General features: G+C 43.7%; 1 protein-coding gene across 1 annotated transcript in view; it reads right to left on the bottom strand.

The window, feature by feature from the left end:
- KAT14 (lysine acetyltransferase 14) overlaps positions 1–20,733 on the bottom strand; it is a 36,971-nt gene that overhangs the window by 5,584 nt on the left and 10,654 nt on the right. Inside the window, exons 4-8 of the mRNA XM_047853164.1 lie at positions 17,071–17,252; positions 14,840–15,256; positions 14,140–14,708; positions 1,263–1,399; positions 235–410 (exon numbers count right to left, since the gene is read on the bottom strand). Of these exons, the coding sequence (XP_047709120.1) occupies positions 235–410; positions 1,263–1,399; positions 14,140–14,708; positions 14,840–15,256; positions 17,071–17,252 (1,481 nt within the window). The remainder of the gene's footprint in view (positions 1–234; positions 411–1,262; positions 1,400–14,139; positions 14,709–14,839; positions 15,257–17,070; positions 17,253–20,733) is intronic.

Below are 20,733 nucleotides of genomic sequence, written 5' to 3'. Positions count from 1 at the left end.
TGGCAGCACTGAGAAACATACAAAAACACTGTTTATTACTTTAATTGCTGGCTCCTTCTTGAACTTAGGAAGAAAGAGGTGTTCATATTTTACTCTTTCCATGAGAGTAGAGACAAACTAAATGAAATTGTAAGTAAAGGTTTTAGAGTCACACAGCATGCACTAATTTAAGAAAAATTACTAACGTGAACTGGACAGAAAACTGATCTGCCTAGTTTGGGAGGGGGAACATACCAGGCCAGAAAAACTCTTGACACATAGAGTTTATTGTTGGGATGTGATTTGGCCGGACGTAGCAGTAATCAAGAGGTGCGTCAGCTTCCGGGGTCCAATGAGGGTCACTCCTATGCAGGTGGGAGCGAATCTGTGACAGGAGCTGCAGTTTGGGTGGCTTTGTTTCATAATCACGCCTCCAAGAAGAGAAGAACAAGATTCAAGAAAAGAACAAATTCAAGTCAAGAAAAATACCCAGTATTATTCCTAGCCAACTGATTCACATAAACTCTTCAATCTGCTACTTTATATGGCAGAGAGCTTGATAAGAGCTACGATACTTTTCTGGCATGAAATTTAAAATTTGCTCTGTTAACATATATCAGACCAAACCCCTCTGTACCGACCAGGAAGCCTGCTTGTGCTGGAGCCTGAACAAACAGAGTGAGGAAACAAACAGCAGCCTGACTCAACCCTGAGAGCTCCAGCCCAGGACACAGCCCAGGGAGGGATGGTCCAGCTCTGCCAGGGCCGCTGGGGCAGGATCTCACACTGCTTCTCACGGGGCCGGTCTGGGATGGCGGTGCTGGGCAAGGAGGATCCTGGGACTCTGGGGCCATTGTGGCGATCAAGACAACACGCTTTCTCAAGACAGCACTGGGGGGCCCTAGCCAGCTCGGCTTCCACAGCACTGCCTAGACAAGAAGACTCATCATCACCCCAGATACAAGCCCAAGTGAGGTATCTCTCCCATGTTCTCATTTTACAGACTACTAAATATACACAACTTTAAAATTTAAAAGAAACACAATGAAATACGATCTAACAGTGTTAACTTGTTCATGCTTTTTACACTTCTGTCAAACGACCATCCTTTCTGCAAAAGAACGTACAGTTCAAATAAGCCAAGGATCAGACTGCACGCGGAGTCCGTGCCAACGCCTGCTTACAGGGTTGGTCTTGACTCACTCTAACAGGGGACCAGGGCGGAGAAGCCACAAATGCCATTCCTTACAACACACTCGACATCACAGCTCTTCCCCACGTACCTGATGTAAGGTTTCAAGATCCGAGAGGTGTAAGGGCTGACAATACTCTGGTCCACAGCCATATTTTCTGATCCCACCAAACGATACAGAAACTTAGTGGTCTGGTGCCGAAACCCTTTCCTGGATGGCAAGGCAGTCTAGGAGAAAGGAACCCCAGTGATGTAAAAATAGCCACTCAAAAGACTGGTTTAACTTATCAGATAATTAGTACTTAGGACATTGCTTTGTGTTAGAAAGTAGGTCTTTTTGTATTACTTCTTTGGAGAGCTCAAGTTTCAGTACAAACCTCATAGGTACCTTTGCATAAAATTAGATATGAAAAACTAGGGCCGTTTGTAACAGTTTAAAATCTAAATAATTAACAAAATTTTAAGTCACTTAAAAAAAATTTTAAGTCATTTAAGTGAGTGAAATGCAGGACTGAGCACTGGATTTACGGCTTCCGCAAGTTTCATTTCTCCTGATAACACAACCAACCCAGTCATCAGATACTAACCTGCACTAGCGTCAACTGGGTAACAGACACGTGGGTCACACTGTAGGAGCAGTCTGTTATCCACAGAGCGGTAGGGGCCAATTACTGCTGCCCCTGTGTATGGACTCATTAAAAGATGACTCAGGACGCTGGGTGGCTCAGTCAGTTGAGCGTCTGACTTCGGCTCAGGTCATGGTCTCATGGTTTATGAGTTAGAGCCCCATGTTGGGCTCTGTGCTGACAGCTCAAAGCCTGGAGCCTGCTTCCAATTCTGCATCTCCCCCCCTTTTCTGTCGCTCCCCTACTCACACTCTGTCTCTCAAAAATAAACATTAAAAAAAAAAATTAAGAAGTAAATAAATAAAATATGCCTCTATTCCAATGAGTAAATTTGATAAGGGTAAGACTGATGTAGATTAGCATTCCTAAGATAAATCAAGACAGCAGAGAAGCGCCGCCAGGGGTTGAATGAGAAGGTGGTCTGCGTTTCTTAGGTGAGTGTCCTAACAGAACAGGTGGGTTTCACACTGGGAGCCCAACTGGAGATGTCTGTTTCCGGGAGTGCTGCCCCAGGGCCCTCAGTCGTGTAGTAACAGAACATGTGCAATTAGGGTTTTACAGCAAAGAGCCTAGATGCAAGATGAAAAGGCACACTTATAAAGTGGTTTGCCAAGGGCTGGATGAAGTTTAGAAACCTGAGTTGTTTTTGGAGAGTCAGTTTGCTCTTTAGCTTAGAAAATAACTTTCTTGGAAGGAGAGCAAGAATTTCTTCTTTATAATTTCTCTTATTACTATCCCAAACTGGACACTAAAACTTTGAAAGGATGACTTTGAAATTCTTCCAGCACTTTCAAGTAAGTCTGGGAGGGCAATTCAGAGCTATGGCATGTAGTGTCCAAACACGGCCTCAACACTTCCTCCTGTACCTGTGGGGTGCTGTGGCTCCTCATGTCAAACAGCAGAGTCTGTTCCCTCCCCTTGAATGAGGGTGGGCCTGTGACAGGCCTTGACCAATTACCAAGTGCAGAAGTAACATTCTGCGACCCTGAGCCCAGGCCCTAAGAGGACAGGAAGCTTCTACTTTCTCTCTCTTTGCGTCCAGCAGCCATGGTGTCCAGGCTGGACCACTGAATGCATAGAGGCCACATGGAGACCAGCCCAGAGGAAAGCCATCCTGGTCATTCCAAACTTGATCCAGCTTCCTGTTGAAGGCAGCCACGTGAGTGACCTCAGCCTTCAGCACACAGGGTAGAACCACCACCCAGTTGAGCCCAGTCAACCCAGAGAATCAGAAGAAATATTAAATATTGTTTAAAGCCTCTAACCTTGGAATGACTTGCTGTGCAGCAACAGATGACTGAAATACCAGTCACGGAACCACTGGCCCATGAGAGACGATCTGGTTAATGTTTCGGGGTCAGTTTTGTGGAACTCCACAGATGTTACCCAGTACCCCAACTTCTTGCCATCTCTGCTTTCACCCTAGTCTAGACCACCTTCAACTTCTGCCTGGATCACTACCGCTGCTTCCTATTGGTTTCTCTGCTGCCACTCTCAGCCTTTATCACCCACGTTCCACACAGAGCCAGGAGCTTCTTTTAAAAACAAGTAAATTCACTTCCCTTGGTCAAAATTCCTATTTGGCCTTCCCTTGCAATTCAAAGTTCTTACCTGGGACTTACAGAATCTGTCCTGTTACTTCGGCAACCTCACCTCCCACCCACTTCCTCTGCCATCACTATGTTCCAGCCCACCATACCAAACTACCTGCTGCCGGGGGGCCTGCCCCTGGGCCTTCTGCCCTGAACCCCCTTCAGCCTGCCTCCTCCTTATGGACCAGGACTGGGCCAAGTGCTACTTCCACCACAAGACTGTCCTTAAGCACCCATCCAACGTGCTACCACTGCCTTCTGCTCTTCCCCTCCACCGCAACACCCGCCTTGCAGGAAATGATCCCGTTTAGTGAGTTAGTCCTGTCATCTCCCCGCTCCATAGGGTGGGCACCTTCTGCCCTAATTTGCTGCGGTGTCCCCAGCTAGAAGAGTGCTTGACACACATGAAGTTTTCAACTTAGGTTTGCTGAATGACAAAATGGTGGGGAAAGAAGCATGCCAAAGTCAAATAAATTTGGAAAATGTTAAATGAGTTTCGTCAAACTTCTAGTTCTAAATAAAAGGAGCACTAGATGGGCTGCTGTGTTCCTTCCCATCTGTCTTGAAAGATGCCACAAAAGTGAGAGGGAGGACGGAACGCAAAGACTGTGAGAAACCCCAGGGAGGGACCAAAGGTGGCCGGGTCCACGTGAGGCGGCAAAGGCCAGCCCAGAGCAGAGAAAGGCTCCGCACCACAGGTGGGGAGGGGGAGCTTCCGAGTTAGGCCACTTCCTCTTGCAAGGTCTGCTCTGGGTGGACCTCGGCCAATCAACTTTGCCAGCAAGTGTCAGCTGGAGGGGTCACATCAGGACACTGCTGGAGCCTCAAACTTGCTAACAGGGTGTCAAGCCAGGAACCAGGCTTTTGCTCTTCCCTTCAGGTGTTTATACCAGCAAAGGCATCTGGTGACACCAAGAGAATATTCTTTCACAGGGGGAAAAAAAACAAGATATGTCAACAAAGAGTGTAAATGAAAAGAAAGCAAAGTAAACCAACTGCACTGGAAACAGCAGAATTAATTTACCAGACAGCCAAGAATTTTCAAAAAGCAAATAAACAGTCATCAGGGAAATGCAAACCCAAACTACAACGAGATACCACTTGACTTCCACAAAGATGGCTACAATCAAAAGGAGTAACAAGCATTGGTAAGGATGGTGTGGAGAAATCAGGATCTTTATGAAGTGCTGGTGATTTTGGAAGACAGTCTAGCAGTCCTTCAACATGTTAAACAAAATGTTACCATTTAACTGGGCATTCGACTCCTGGATATATACCCAAGAGAAATAAAATCCTATGTCCACATAAAGACATCTACACCAATGTTCAAGCGGCATTATTCACAACAGCCAAAAGGTGGAAACAGGGGTGCCTCAGTGGCTTAGCTGACTGAGTGTCCAATTCTTGATTTCAGTTCGGGTCATGATCTCACGGCTGATGAATTCAGATCCACGTTGGGTCCTGTGCTGACAATACGGAGCCGGCTTGGGATTCTCTCCCTCTCCCTCTCTCTGCCCCTCCCCGGCTCTCTCTCTCTCAAAATGAATAAAATAAACTCAAAACAAAAAATCCAAAAAACAACAGGTGGAAACAACCCAAGTGTCCATCAACTGATGAGTGGATAAACAAAATGTGGTACGCCTATACAATAGGGTATTAAGTAGCCATAAAAGGGAATGACATGCTAATCTATACTACAACATGGACAAATCTTAAAAACATGCTGTGAAAGAATGCAGTCAGAAAAGACTATGTATTATGGGGTTCCATTTATGCGAAATGTCCAAAATAAATCTACAGAAGCTGGGAGCTGTGGGGGGGGCAGTAATACTGATGAAAATGCTCTAAAATTAATTATGATGATGGTTATCCAACTCTGTGAATATAGCAGAAACCACCAAATTGTACACTTTAAATGGGATTGTATGGTATATGAATTGTATCTCAATAAGGTTGTTTAAAAAAACAACAACATAATAAATGGACTCCAGGGTAATAAACCTAGAAACAGGAATGAGTGTAGTTATGATGGATCTCTTACTCCTTACTGGACATTAAATGCATGACCACTGAAACAAAGCACTCAGTGAATGAGTAAGGGACAGATTGAGGATCTCTTAACAAAGGCAAAGGAAGAGAGAAAGGAAAGAATTAATGTGTCAACATCCATATTAGGAGTCCAAAAAAGGAGGAATATATTTAAAGAAGCAATGATAGAGGCACCTGGGTGGCTCAGTCAGTTAACCATCCAACTCTTGATTGCGGCTCAGGTCATGATCTCACAGTTTGTGAGATCAAGCCCCACAAAGGGCTCCACAATGGGTGTGCAGCCTGCTTAAGATTTTCTCTCTCTCTCTCTCTCTCTCTCTCTCTCCCTCTGCCCCTCTCCCACTCGTGCATGCGTTCTCTCTCTCTCAAAATAAATAAATAGACATTAAAAAAAAAAAAAAAACCACACAAGACACAATGATAAGGACTCTCCCAGATGGGGGCACCTTGCTGGCTCAGTTGGCAGAGCATATGACTCTTGATCTCAGGGTCATGAGTTCAAGCCCCACGCTGGGCATGGAGCCTACTTTTAAAAAAATCAGAATTTCCCAGATTAAAGAATCATGTAAGAAGACTTCTGGTTTCCTGTCCAGCATAAAAGGAGAATGGAAGCTGTCAATACATTCTAACAAGAGGTTAAACAAACTGAAAATCAACAACTCTTCTTGGATCCATCAGAGAATTGAGATCACAGGGCACACTACTCTCCCCAAAACTGGAAAGACAAACACGTGCATACAGAGAATCATAACTTAGCAGAATAGAAACCTCCAGGAACCAGTGCCCAGTAGGAAAACTTAATCAGCAACAAGCAAATTGCTGGAGACACAATGTGGAAACCTCTGAGAGACAAAACTCTGGGTGGGGGATGCACATTTTTGTGACTTTTACCTCCAGGAGCTCTACCAGGTTCTCGTGGTAGGGATCAAAGAAAAATCCCCTCAGGCTTCCGGCAGGGAAAAAGCAGCCGTTCTGAAAATACTTCAGAGTACTCTGTCTTCTTAACAAGGCCTGCACTCAAGAGAAAGTATTTTAACCAGAGCCTAACCTACTGGGTTTCATCAGAGCCTAACCTACTTGTGGAAAGGGAATTGCCCATCTCCAGCTCCCGCCAGTTATCCCATGCAGCCTGTGTCGGTCACAGCCCAGAGGCATGTGTTCACTAACAGACTGAGAACTAATCTTAGGACCACAGAAGGCTCACCACCATACCACCAAAGGCCTACTTTCCACAGTTCCTTTTCCCCAGTAGGTCATATGTGGCTTTCAACTAAAAATTACAAGGCATATTAAAAGGCAAAAAAAAAAAAAAAAAACACCCCACACTCTGGGGACACCTGGTTGGCTCAATTGGTTGAGTGTCTGACTCCTGATTTTGGTTCAGGCCACGATCTCACAATTTGTGGGACTGAGCTGTGAAGGGCTCTGTGCTGACAGTGCAAAGCCTGCTTGGGATTCTCTCTCCCTCTCTCTCTGCCCCTACCCAGTTTGCACATTTGTGCGCACACACTCTCTCTCAATAAATAAACATTAAAAAAAAAAAAAAAATCCAAAAACACAGTCTAAAAGAGAGAGAGAAAGCATCAGAACCACTCAGACAAGGTAGACATGTTGGAATTATTAGACTGGGAATTTAAAACAACTATGATTAGTATGTTAAGGGCTCTAATAGACAAAGCAGACAACACATAAGAACAGACAGACAATTTAAGCAGAGAGATGGAAATTCTAAAAAGAATCAAGAAGAAATGCTAGGGACCAAAAATGTTGTAAGAGAAATGAAGAATCACCTTTGTGGGCTCTTTAGTAGACTGGACATGGCTGAAGAAAGAACTTCTGAGCTCAAGAATATGTCAAGAGGAACTTCCAAAATTGAAAAATAAAGATAAAAGAAGACTAAAACACCCAGAACAGAACATCCAAAACTGTGTTACAAGGACAAAAGGTGTAAAATACACATAATAGGAATACCAGAAAGAAAAGAGAGAAAGGAACAGAAGAAATATTTGAAGCAATAATGACTGAGAATTTTCCAAATTAATCAAGACACCACACCAAAAAGCACAAATCCAGGAAGCTCAGAGAACAAGAGGAGGATAAATGTCAAGATCAAACTGTTTAAAAGCATAAAGTTGAAAAAAATCTAAATGCTCACACTAATGCTTCAGTGAAGCTCAATTTTCTTTTTTTAATTTTAGAGAGAGGGTACGTGCAAGTGAGAGAGAGAGAGGGGCAGAGGGAGAAAGAACCTTAAACAGGCTCCACTCTCAGCACAGAGTGAGACACAGGGCTCAATCCCACCACCCTGGGATCATGACCTGAGCCAAAATCAAGAGTTGGAGGCTCAACCAACTGAGCGATCTAGGCACCCCAGTGAAGCTCCACTTTAAAGTAATCTGTTTGGGGCGCCTGGGTGGCTCAGTCAGTTAAGCATCTGACTTCAGCTCAGGTCATGATTTTGCAGTTCATGAGTTCAAGCCCGGCATCAGGCCATGTGCCGACAACTCAAGAGCCTGGAGCCTGCTTCAGATTCTGTGTCTCCGTCTCTCTGCTCCTCCCTCACTTGTGCTCTGTTTCTCTTGAAAATAAATAAAACATTAAAAAAAAAATTTTTTTTTAAGTAACCTTTTCACTCTCTTCGGAAACCTCCTCTCCTCCCTTCTTAGCCTTTTGTTTTGGGAACCCAGTACCACGCTGAAGACATGACAAACAAAGCTGGCAGCACAGACACAATTCCTGACAAAACAGGCTAGATCCTGTATTTCCCTAAATAACCCCCAGACCCTTCCTCCTGGCAGGCTTGCAGTTTTGAAGGCCTTAGCCTGCTGTAACCTTCTTTGCCTGGCAAAGCAATAAATCTACTGTTTGTTTTTATCCCAAACTCTTGTGTTGTGTTTATCCCAAACTCTTGTGTTGTCTTGTGTTGTACTGGGCTCTGAAGCAGAGGTTACTGGTTTTTGACAGCATATTAGCATATAAGACACCTGTGACTGAAGGAGAAGTACATGATAAATGAGATTAAAAAAAAATACTTTAAATGCGCAAATAAAATTAAAGATCAGAAACAAAGACAAAATTCTGAAAGCTTCCAAGGTATGAGAGAATAAAACAGGAGACCACCTACAAAGAAAGAAGAATGAGACAAACAGGCTCTCAGGAGTAATAATTTCAAAATGTTGAAAGAAAAAACAAAATTACAATTTTATATCCAGCTACGCTATCATTTAAATTCAAGAGTGAAATGAAGATATTCTTAGGCATACAGGTATTCAAAATTAAACTCAAAAAGACCAGATTTTTAAAAACTGTTAGAGGAAGTAGTCTAGCAAGAAATTAACCTAGGAAGAAATGATAGGAAGTAAGGGTGAATAAATAATTTAGTGAGGTTTACTGTTGTCTAAACAACACAAAAGAAAAAAGACAGATAAGAGCACACAAAAAATTCTGTTTGAAGGGAAGACCACATGATAATATTAAAAAATTAAGAGAAAAAATAGATGTCCTAAGTTAGAACCTACAAAAAGAATAAAAATTGAGCATATAACTTTCTTTATAGCAAAGAATCAACATAATATACTTTCTCTGACAACACATATTTGATTAGAAATTAAATCAATTACTAAAAGATACCTTAAAAATTTCTATATATGTAAAAAGTAAACAAACCAAGAAACAAATTGTTGTATTACAGAGGAAATAATGAGAAAAATTACAAAATGCTTAGTACTGATTGATAATAAACTCCCATCACTTCATGAGTCACAGCTAAAGCAGTATTGTAGGGATATTTATAGCTATGACTACATTTATCAGAAAACAAGAAGGAGTATGGATTGAACAAATGCATTTAGAGCTGCTCCTTGTGTAGCTGCATTAAAACGGTACTAAAGTTCCAGGTTAAGATGGGGGATTAAATGCACAATTTTACTCCCTCCCCAAACCCACTAAACCTACAGAATCAGCCTTCTAAAAAAGGGAGAGAAGCATACAAAAATAGGAAGATCAGGGGAAAAAAACATCTGGGAAGCAGATGGATAAATACTAACTGCTTTAAAGCCCAAACTCCCAAGCTGGCTTTGGGTTAGGTGTGAACCAGCCCAATCTGTACCACAGTACCCTCGTAAAACCCAGTGGCAGCACCAGACTCCTCTGGAGCTGGGAATAAATGGGGTACTTAGAAGAAGGAGCAGGTAAAAGTTGTGTGCACAGCAGTTCGATTCCCAAATCCTCAATCCCCTGCTGCCAGGTGGCTGCCTCCCCACAGAAGTCTGGAGGTCCCATCTCTAGAGAAGGTGTAACCAGCGCTCTGGAGGGACAGCTCACCTAGCGTGAAGGTGGGAGTACAAGTTGAAGGCTAAGGTCCCTCTTCCTCTAAGTGGTAACCAGGGTTCTGAGACTGGGAGACTGACTAGCCAGGGGGAAAGACCTCAAGGAAGAGATGTTGGGGGGTCCTTGTCAAAGGATGCTCCTAGATAATGGGTCTGTACACAGAATCTCAGGTTCGGCCTCATTTTCCCTCACAAAGGGAAAGCACTGCTTCTGGTATTGAAGTTGTCTCTCAGCCTGTCCCAACACTAGCTTGGAATTTTGGCTTTAAGTTCAAGGCCTTTCAGACATGTAAGGTCTCCGATTTTACTTCCCAGGCAGCTTTCCTCAGGAAGTCACTAAGAATATGCCCCACTAAAACAAGGGACTAAAATTACAACATGGCAAAGATGAGGCACAGGAAACGGTAAGATTCAAAACAGAAGAAGGGCAAAGGAGTCTCCAGTGAAGGGACAGCCCAGGATCACTACTGGGTGACAGGTGTCACTCAAGGGGCAGCTACAGAGGCTATCATAAGTCCCTGCTGCACTGCACCATCTTTTATTTACTCATTTTTATCAGTTTATTTTATTCTTTTCACCATAAATGTACTCTTCAGGAGCACTGGGTGGTGGCTCAGTGGATTAAGCGGCCAACTCTTGATTTCAGCTCAGGTCATGATCTCATGGTTCATGAGTTCGAGCCCTGAGTTGGGCTCCTGAGTTGGAGCCCTGTCAGTTGGCGCTGACAGTGTGGAGCCCACCTGGGATTCTCTCTCTCCCTCTCTGTCCCTCCCCCACTCATACTCATTCTCTCTCTCTCAAAATAAACAAATAAACTTTAAAAAAGTAAGTGTACTCTTTAATCCCCATCCCCTATTTCACCCATTGCCCCACCCACCTCCCATCTGGTAACCATCAGTTTGTTCTCTATAGTTAAGAGTCTGTTGGTTGGTTTTATCTTTTTTCCCCCTCACTTGTTTGTTTTGTTTCTTAAATCCCACATATGAGTCACATCATATAGTATTTGTCTTTCTCTCACTGACTTATTTTGCTTAGCATAATACACTCTAGTTCCATCCATATTGTTGCAAATGGCAAGATTTCATTCTTTTTTATGGCTGATATTCCATTGTGTGTATATACATATATGTATATATATACATACACACACACCCCATCTTCTTTATCCATTCATCTATCGATGGACATGGGCTGCTTCCATAGTTTGGCTGTTGTAAATAATGCTGCAATAAACACAGGGGTGCATGTATCCCTTTGAATTCATGTATTTGTATTTTCTGGGTAAATACCAAACAATGTGATTACTGGATCGTAGGGTACACTGGGCCATCTATAAAACCTAAGGAATTGTAGCCCAGAATCTCACTGGTGCTCAGCTTGGCTTCACCATGTACTCTGAGACTCCTCTACAACCTCCATGCCCACTCCATGGATCAGTTGAGGACACATGCCCCACAAACAACTGCTCGGACCTCCTACAAGCTGGAAGGAACCACATCGGTCCAGACGCAGGAAACAGAGGGCCCCACTGTCCCTGCCCAGATTTCTACCACACTGAGTGTTATACACTGCAGCCCTGCCTGAGGCTCAGACTGTGGTAAGCCTTATGCTCCCCAGAATTGCCTAATGACCTTGAACACTGACTTCTCTACAAAGGGGTCATGGAACCTGAAGCCAGAATGTGACTGTGGGAGCTTCCTGGGGCTGCCATATCAATGGCTTGTCACAAACGAGATGGCTAAAATAACAAACTTATTCTTCCACAGTTCTAGAGGCTGGAAGTCAGAAATCAAGGTGTTAGCAGGGCCATGCTCTCTCTGAATATTCTAGGGAAGAATCTGTTCCACACTTTCTCTTACCTTCTGGTGTTGCCAGCATTCACTGGTATCCCTTACTTGTGGACACATCGCTCTGCCTCAGTCACCACATGGTGATCTCCCTGTGTCTGTTTCTATGCCTCTTCTCTTCTTCTAAGGATACCAGTCATATTGTGTTAAGTACCTACCCTGCTCCAGTATGACCTCATCTTAACTAATTACATCTACAAAGGCCCTATTTCCAAACAAGTTCACATTCATGGGTACAAGGGGTTAAAACTTCAATATATCCTTTTGGGGGACACAATTCAATCTTTAACAATGACCCAGAGAGATTGCTTAGCTTATTCTCTCCTGGAAGCCTTCATCTAATAGTGGCAATTTCTTACACAGCTAGATTTGTGCCTACTTAGTTTTTTAAAAACTACAAGTGACATAAAAAACTCAGAGCGGCTCCCTCTTAGGGAGGGAGTAGGCAGTACACAGAACTTCCAAGGTGCTTGTATGCTCAGTTTTTCTTTCTTTCTTTCTTTCTTCTTTCTTTTTTGCTAATGTTCTGTTTCTTAACCCAAGAGACAGATACAAAAGTATTTATTTAATTAACCCATAAACTATAATATGTCCTATGTATTCTTCTGTAGCTACAGGACACATGTCATAATTTAAAAAATTAAGTATAGGGATTAAAAAGACAAACCCACAGGAAGAACGAACAGGCGAACAGGTGACTGCAGTCCAAGCACATGAGTAAGTGGCAAACACCTGAGACGAGAGAGCCAGAACTTAAGGCAGCAGTGAAGACAGGCCAGGAGCAGGATGATATACACGCAGAGCCTCAGGAAAGGCAGCAAGGCATCGATCAGGTCCTGCTAACACTGAGACTGGGCAAGAAGACTCCGGACTGAGAGTCTCTCTACCTAAGAGGTTAAAGCCTCCAACTACACCCCCAATGCCCACATCCAGAAATGATCCTTCCCTCCATGGGCAGAAGACCAGAGTGTCTGGAGATGCTCGGGAAACACTCTGGACACCAGAGCACCTGGCCAAGCCAAGATGGGACTGAAAACAGGGAGACTCAGGGAAGTTTTCCAGCTGAATGGTAGGCTCCTGGACCAACCCATTCACCTCTAGGGTGTAGGCAGGCAGGTTACTACTTCCCAGGCAAGATGCAAAATAGGGGAAAAAAAAGAAAATTAAGGGATCCACCTAGAGTAGGGGTTGTCAGCAAACTATATTCCACAGGCCAGATCCAGCCTGTTTTAGTAAATAGTGTGTTACTGGGACACAGCCATGCCCATCCATTATATCTTGCTTTCACACAACAGCAGAGTTGAGTAGTTGCAACTCAGACTGTGTGGCCTGCAAAGCCAAAACCATTTACTGTCTGACCCTTTACAGAAGGCCTGCCAACCCCTGGTGTACAGGGTTCAATATCCAAATAATAGGTGTGCTCCAAAAAGACAGAACAGAGATGGGACGCTTGAGTGACTCAATTGGTTGAGCGACCAGCTCCTGATTTTGGCTCAGGTAATGATCTCATGGTTTGTGAGATCCAGCTCCATGTTGGGCTCTGTACTGATAGAGTGAGGCCTGCTTAAGATTCTCTCTCTCCCTCTCTCTTCCCCTCCCCTGCTCCCACTATCAAAATAAATAAATAAACATTTAAGAGAGAGAGAAAATAGAATATAGGAAATTAAGATGTTCCAGAGCTCTAGGAGAGTTTCAAATTGAAAGAGCCCACACACCACATGCCCAACACAGTGGAAGAAAAAGCCCCACACACGGTACCTCATAGAATAAGATCACAACACCAGCAATATCAGCCCACTAGTTTCCAAAGAAGACAGAAAACGTGCAAATAATCTTATTTGGCAATTATTTAATCCTATTTAGCAATTCACGGGCAGAGATATGAGAATGTAATCAGAAACATATAAATAAAAGATGCGATTTCACTTTACAGCCATCAGATTAGCAAAACTAGTTAAAGGCTATTTAGGAGCAAGTGCTAACAAAGACTCAGGGAAATCAGACCTGTCATTCCTGCTCTGGGAAGGCACATTCTCGAAGTTCTGAGTGGAATTGACCATTCCCAGGAGCACTCACAGACTTGGATTCCCCTGAATATTCTCAAGCTATGCTGCCACACACGGATCTATTTCTACTCGTTGTCTCCTAACGACACAGATGTTTACACGTCCTCCGATTCTGCTCAGCACGTGGTCTGCTACATCATATGTCCTCAACAAACCTGCCACTCAGGGCTATGACACAAACCATGTGCAAACTCAGTCCCCATCCGGGACTAGGAGAGGCAAAGAAAGTGTCAAGGCTCTGTCCTGAATGCCCAAAGGAAACAAACAAACCCGGCTGTAATCATGGGTATTCATACCGAATAGTTTCAAAAACCAAAGCCCAGAAATTTTTCTATTTTGCTCCCTTGCTGTTTCCTTCTCTTCCCCGAAGTCATTCAGGACTTCCAGTCGAGCACAGCTGTGCCCCCTCCTTCTGTAGTGCCGCCTGCCCGCCCCCATCTGCTGCCCCCGGGAATCTTACCTGGTATCGGTCAAGGATTCTGAAGTCCTGACAGGTTGTTCTGTATGTGGCTTGTCCAGCTGGAAGCCTGGAAACTCCCCCTTCTTTGGCTCCATAAATTCCATCAACTAACAGAAGAGCAGCATTAACAACTTGATCCAAGTCAAAAAGTGGTAATCCCCTATCCCTTTTCGCTTGTCTGACAATCAATTTCCGCTTCAGTCTGCGAGCTTCTGGCGTCATGGCAACGGCACTGGGACAAGCTTCCAGCCTCTTCAGGAGCAGCTTCTCCTCGTAGATGCTCACGGGGGTGTACTTGGGCCCTTTAGGTTTCCTGTCCTTCTCCAGCTGGGGCTTCCTCTTCTCTCGAGTCCTCGTTTGCAAAGATGTGTTGGAATCTGTGTCTTCGCTGTCAATGTCCATCCTGTCAGGCTTTTCCTCCTCGCTCTCTACCTCCTGCTTTATCTGTTCAGGCGCTCTGACCTTCTTTCTGCCCCCGACCACTGCCCCAGAAGCTGCTGCCCCAGCAGGCGGAGGTACATACTCCATCCCTGGGTCTATGACCCCATCGCCTTCCATCTCGTCATCGTCTGCGCAGAGTGCAAGACAGTGTAATCAAGACACGGGAAAGAAGAAATGCAGGGCGCACTGCCCACAAAGTGAAAATACACACATTCTATCACACACGAAAAACAAAAGACCCAAGAAAGGCAAGTCTTACCGTGAAACAAGGCTTGTGGTGGCATCACATCTGGAATCAGATCTGCCTCTGAAAGCAAGCTGGGTGTGGCCGAGTGAGAGGCGGGGGTCCCAGGGGCAGAGAAATCCAGAGACGGAGAAGGAGACGGGCTTGTCAGAGGGGTGCGGTCAGAGGAGCTCAAGGACGAGAAGTCAATCACTTCCCCTTTTTCTAGAACCACGTCTGGCCTGCGGCCGCGGCTTATAAACTTCACAGGGGTCGAAGAAGTACTCCTGTCCAGAAAGCCAGCTGCTTCCTTCTGGGCTCTCCTAATGTCCTTTGCTTCCTGAGTACGAGACCTTTTCTCTTTTAATTCCATGGCAGATTCCACGGGATTACGACTTGCCCGTTTTCGAAGGCCCTCCACAGTAATGACGGGATCTAAAGCTGGTTTGGAGGCTGCCAAAAGAGAAGTATCTCAACTTTAGTTTCTTTTGCTAGTTTAATTGTGAACCTATTACCATGTTCAAAATAGAGAAATGTTCAACAACGAATGCCCTAAACTAGGACTTGGGGTGCTTCTGACAAGAAAAAAGGGATTACAATGCAAATTTAAATAATTAAATACTGTATTTGCTATTTGCCTGTTGAAATTGGCAAATCTTAAAAGTTCGGTAATGTTCAACAAGAGTATGGGGAAATGGGTATTTTCATGCCTTTTTAGTAAGGTGTGAATTTTTATTACAACTTTTTGGAGGGTGATTTGGCAACACTAATACTTGGAATAAACATGCCCTTGATATGGCAACCTGTTTCCAGGAATTTATCAGAAATAATTTACCCACATATAGTATTATTTAAAATAACAACAAAAAAAAAGGCAGAAGTAACCAAAATATCCATCAATAGTGGGAATGGCCTATTATATTATCCTGTGAAGGTCATTCAATGGGATACAATTGGAAAAAAAGAAAATAAGGCAGATCTACATGGAATGCTATGGAAAGATGTCCAGGGTCTCCTAGTAAGGTGGGGGAGAGGGATAGAGAACAAGTATTATTACAGCATGAGTTTATTTTTTCAATTAAAAATGCTAAAAGCATTCACAGGACACAGCAGGGGAGTGAAACTGCAGGCAGGTGTAGGGGAGGAGGACACTGTCAGGCTTTATACTTTTCAACACTATTTGATTTTTTTCTCAAATATATTTTTAAAAATTTAAAGCTCACTAAAATTTTTTAGATTAAAAAAACCCCAGACCAATATGTGATTGTAAGGAGTTTTCTTTAAGTGGGAGAATGGCATCAGGTTAGGCCACGAAAAAGAATCATTATCTCCTAAAGATAGTACTGAGATGTTTAAGAATGAGATGTTGATGATGGGATTTGCTTCTAAATAATCCAAGGCGTGGAATGGGTGGAGGGTTGGGGGAAAGCACCCAGTGGCCAAATTAAACTGAGATGGCCAGCAATGAACTGCTTAAGTGAAGAGAAAGGTACATAGGGACTCATTACACCACTCTCTTCATATTGGTGGGTGTTTACAAATTTCCACATAAAAAGCTGTAAAAACAAAATGAGATTGAAAATAGAGAAGCTTGGGACACCTGGGTGACCCAGTCAATTAAGCATCTGACTCTGATAGTGCAAGGTCCGCTTTAGATGCTCTGTCCAGCCCTTCTTCTCTGCCCCTCCTCCTACCCCTTCTCTGCCCCTCCTCCTTGAACGTGTGCACTCGCTCTCTCTCTCTCTCTCTCTCTCTCTTTTCAAAATAAATAAACATTTTTGGGCCACCTGGGTGGCTCAGTCAGTGGAGCATCGACTTTGGTTCAGGTCATGATCTCAAGGCTCCTGGGTTCAAGCCCCGTGTTGGGCTCTGTGCTGACAGCTCAGAGCCTAGAGCCTGCTTCGGATTCTGTGTCTCCCTCTCTCTCTCTGCCCACCCCCCACTCGCACCCTGTCTCTCTCTCTCTCAAAAATAAATATTAAAAAAAAGTTTTTTAAATAAACATTAAAAGAAAAAAGAAAATAGAGAACCTTGCAGATACCAAAGGACATTTCCAGAACTGGTAACTTGATTAGGAAATGCTAAAATATTTTTTGTATGGTATTTATTTACAGCATACACAAAATGTGTTGTAATAATACACCTGTCAAGCAGAGTAGCTCCAGAGAGGCAGCTGGCCTATGCCTTACAAGCAGGAGGCCTTATAAACTCATGCTTGCTTGGCTCTGGCCTGGCCAGCACGTGCTATAGTGTTCTCACAAGAGTACCTTTTACTTTCAGGGTAGAGGCAGACAGCTTCTCTCCTTCAGGCTTCATTGTTGGTGGCTTGTTGTGAACGAGCTTCCACCATCCTGGTTCTCCGAACTCTTGAGCCCCTGAACGGAAGAACATGGGGCTTCCCACACTGAGGCAACCCGCTACTGTGCTCCACCAGGTCGAAGTCTTCTTCCTGGAGAGTCCAAGAATTTAAAAATTATTGGCTTTTCAATTTTGGCATTATGTGGAAAATACACTCTCCAGATACTCTAGGACTCCAAGCCTGTGTTATGCCATGGAACCTCCAATCTTTGAAGGAACAGAGCATAAGAGTCAAAGGAGAGGCTCTGGAGCCTGTCTGGCTTCAAATCCTGGCTCTACCACCTTCTGGCTGCCTCAGTTTCCTCTTTTTTAAAATTAGGATAACAACTTAACTCAAAAGGTTGCTATGGGGATTAAACAAAATAATTCAAACAAAGCTCATAAAACACTTACCACTTGGGTGCCTGGGGGCTCAGTTGGTTAAGTGTCAGACTCTTGATTTCAGCTCAGGTCATGATCTCAGGGTTTGTGAGATCAAGCCCCATGTTGGGCTCTGCACTGACAGTGCAGAGAGGAGAGAAAGAGGGGGAGAGAGAGAGAGGTAATATCTCAAGCAGGTTCCACACTCAGCTCAGAGCCCAACATGGGGCTTGGTCCCATGACGCTGGGATCATGACCTGAGCCGAAACCAAGAGTCAGATGCTTAACCGACTGAGCCACCCAGGTGCCCCAAATGAAGTTGCTTTTATATGTGAATTAAAACCAGCTCTCAAGAAAGCAAGCAAGAGAATCATTGGCCCTGGTAAACAGTTCATTTTACCCCAGAAGTCAGATGCACCTCTCAGTCTGCTCCTATTTGCCTGTACAAATAGTAAAGTGAAATAAAACTATACAGTGTGTTTCATAAATAGAGTTGAACTTTGGGGGAATAACCAACTTTGGCAAAAAAAAAAAAAAAAAAAGTATATAATAAAAAGCCTTCACACCAGCACTGAGCCCAAGGCAGGGCTTGAACTCACATCCCCAAGATCAAGACCTGAGTTATCATCAAGAGTTGGATGCTTAACCAATTGAGCCACCCAGGTGCTCTTGAAAGTTTTTAATGATACGTAAAATGCTAACTATTCAGATTCCTGTTGAAAATTCTTTTAAAGGCAACTGTTCTAAACAACAAGTACCAGAAATCCTATAACACAGTCTTTCGTAAGAAGGCCAGTCTTAACAGTTGGAAAATATTGCTCAAGAGGCAAAAAGAAAAAAGCATTCTTAGGGACAAAGATCTGCTAGAAAACAAAGAAAAAAAAACCCCACAAATATAAACTTTAATAGGCATGAGCATTTTCTGAGATGGGGACAAAGACACCTCAGTTTCCTCCCCAGTGTTTTGGTCCCAGAGCACCTCTCCCACATCTGTATCTTTTTCTAAACTACCCAAGCCTCCCTCCTCTTGCCCAAAGGATATGGGAGGGGAGGGGTTCCACTTGCTTTCATACACCAGCTGATGGTGCCTCCCCAGGTCCTCAGGCTCTGCCCACTTTTCTTTTTAAAAAAATTTTTTTTAAATGTTTATTTACATTTGAGAAAGAGAGCTTGAGCAGGGGAGGGGCAGAGACAGAGACAGAATCTGAAGCAGGCTGAATCTGTGAGCTGTCAGCACAGAGCCCAACATGGGGCTCAAACCCTCGAGTAGTGACATCGTGACTTGAGGCAAAGTCAGCCACTCAAACAACTGAGCTACTCAGGTGCCCCTCTTCCATCTTTCTTCTTTCTGTTTTTCAGACCCAGAAACTCCCACTGTCCTACTCTCAAGCTCACTTACTCTTTCTTCTGCCCACTCAAAGCTGCTTCTCAATCCCTCCAGGGAATTTTTCATTTCAGCTACTGTATTTTTCAGCTGCAGAATTTCTTTTTCGTTTCTTTTTAGGTTTTTTATCTCTTTGCTGACACGTCTATTCTGTTTATACAACATTTTCTTGACTTTCTCTACATCAGTTCTTAGGACATCTTTAAGACAGTTGTAAAGTCTGTCTTATAGATCCGCCAGTAGGTCTTTTTCAGGGACAGTTTCTGTTGTTTTATTGTTTTTTCCTTTGAATGGGCCATATTTTCCTGTTTCTTTGTATTCCTTGTAATTTTTTGTTGAAATTGGATATTTGAATTTAATAATGTAGTAACTCTGGAAATCAGATTTTCTTCCTCCTCTGAGATTTACGGGTTTTTGTGTCTGTTGTTGTTGTTGTTGTTTTTATTGTTGTAGGGTGTCTGTGTATCAAAGATCAACCTGAGGTATAAACTTAAGGTCTTCCCGGGTCATTTCTGAGACTGTGCCTTTCCCTGGGCATGCATGGTGACTTCCTAATTTCCTCTGTATATGTGGTTACTTTTGATTGTCTTATCTTTAAAGTCTGGCTCCACAAAGGGAACAAAGAGAAAAATAAAATGGTGGGGGGGGGGGGGGGGGAGTGCCAGCCCTTTAAATCTCCTTCAAGTCATTTCAACCAGAGGGAGAAGGGTTTGCAACCATTCAGGGGAGGTGCAACCCACCTCTTCATCTGCATTTCTGTGACGAGAAGCACCAATCAGCAATCAGAGCACAGATTCCTGACATTTGGAGGACAGGGTCCTTTTTGTCTACCCTGGCTCCCACAAGCTGCGTGTGAGCTGCTTGGGGAACAAGTGCGTTGCTGCCTGACACAGGGTTGAAGGGTGTGGAATGGGTAAATGTTACTAACAGCTGAATTTGACCAAATTCAACTGCAATTTACCTTCCAAGTCTCCTCTTGGAAGTTACAAGCCTTCAATATAGATCCAGAGATCCAAAATAGTTACATCAGACAGATTCTGCCATTTCAACTGTTTGTTGTCTAGGTGGGAACAGACTTCTGGTGCTTCCTACTCTGCCATCCCCCTGGAATCTTTGTCATACCATTTAAAAAATTTTAGGAGCGCCTGGGTGGCTCAGTTGGTTTAGTGTCCGACTTCAGCTCATGTCTCGATCTCGTGGCTTGTGAGTTCGAGCCCCACGTTGGCCTCTGTGCTGACAGCTCCAAGCCTGGAGCCTGCTTCAGATTCTGTGTCTCCCTCTCTCTCTGCCCCTTCCTCCCCTCAAAAATATATAAACATTTTTTAAAAAAGAAGCTGGGGATAGAACAATGGGAGGAAAATAAGTCAAAATCACTGCCTTCACTGAGTTGATTCCTGATAAAGGAGATACACAATAAGAAACAAAAAAGTATAGAATCAAGAAGTGCTAAGAGGGCTCCTGGGTGGCTCAGTTGGTTGGGCGTCTGACTTCAGCTCAGGTCATGATCTCACAGCCTGTGAGTTTGAGTCCCGCATCGGGCTCTGTGCTGACAGCTCAGAGCCTGGAGCCTGCTTCGGATGCTGTGTCTCCCTCTCTCTCTGCCCCTCCCCTGCTCATGCTTGGTCTCTCTCCCTCTCAAAAAATAAACATTAAAAAATAATAAAATAAAAAATTTTAAATACTATGAATGTGCTTTATCATATTTCATCATATGTAAGACCCACTGACTTTAAGATATACCATTTTATGTACAACAAAAGAAGAAAACTAGCCATCAGTTATGACACACTATCCCTTATAAGATGTATCCAGATGTCAGAAATGTGAA

The sequence above is a fragment of the Prionailurus viverrinus genome, chromosome A3 (assembly GCF_022837055.1).
Source record: "Prionailurus viverrinus isolate Anna chromosome A3, UM_Priviv_1.0, whole genome shotgun sequence".
NCBI lineage: Eukaryota > Metazoa > Chordata > Mammalia > Carnivora > Felidae > Prionailurus > Prionailurus viverrinus.
This window is presented reverse-complemented; position numbering and strand designations above follow the sequence as displayed.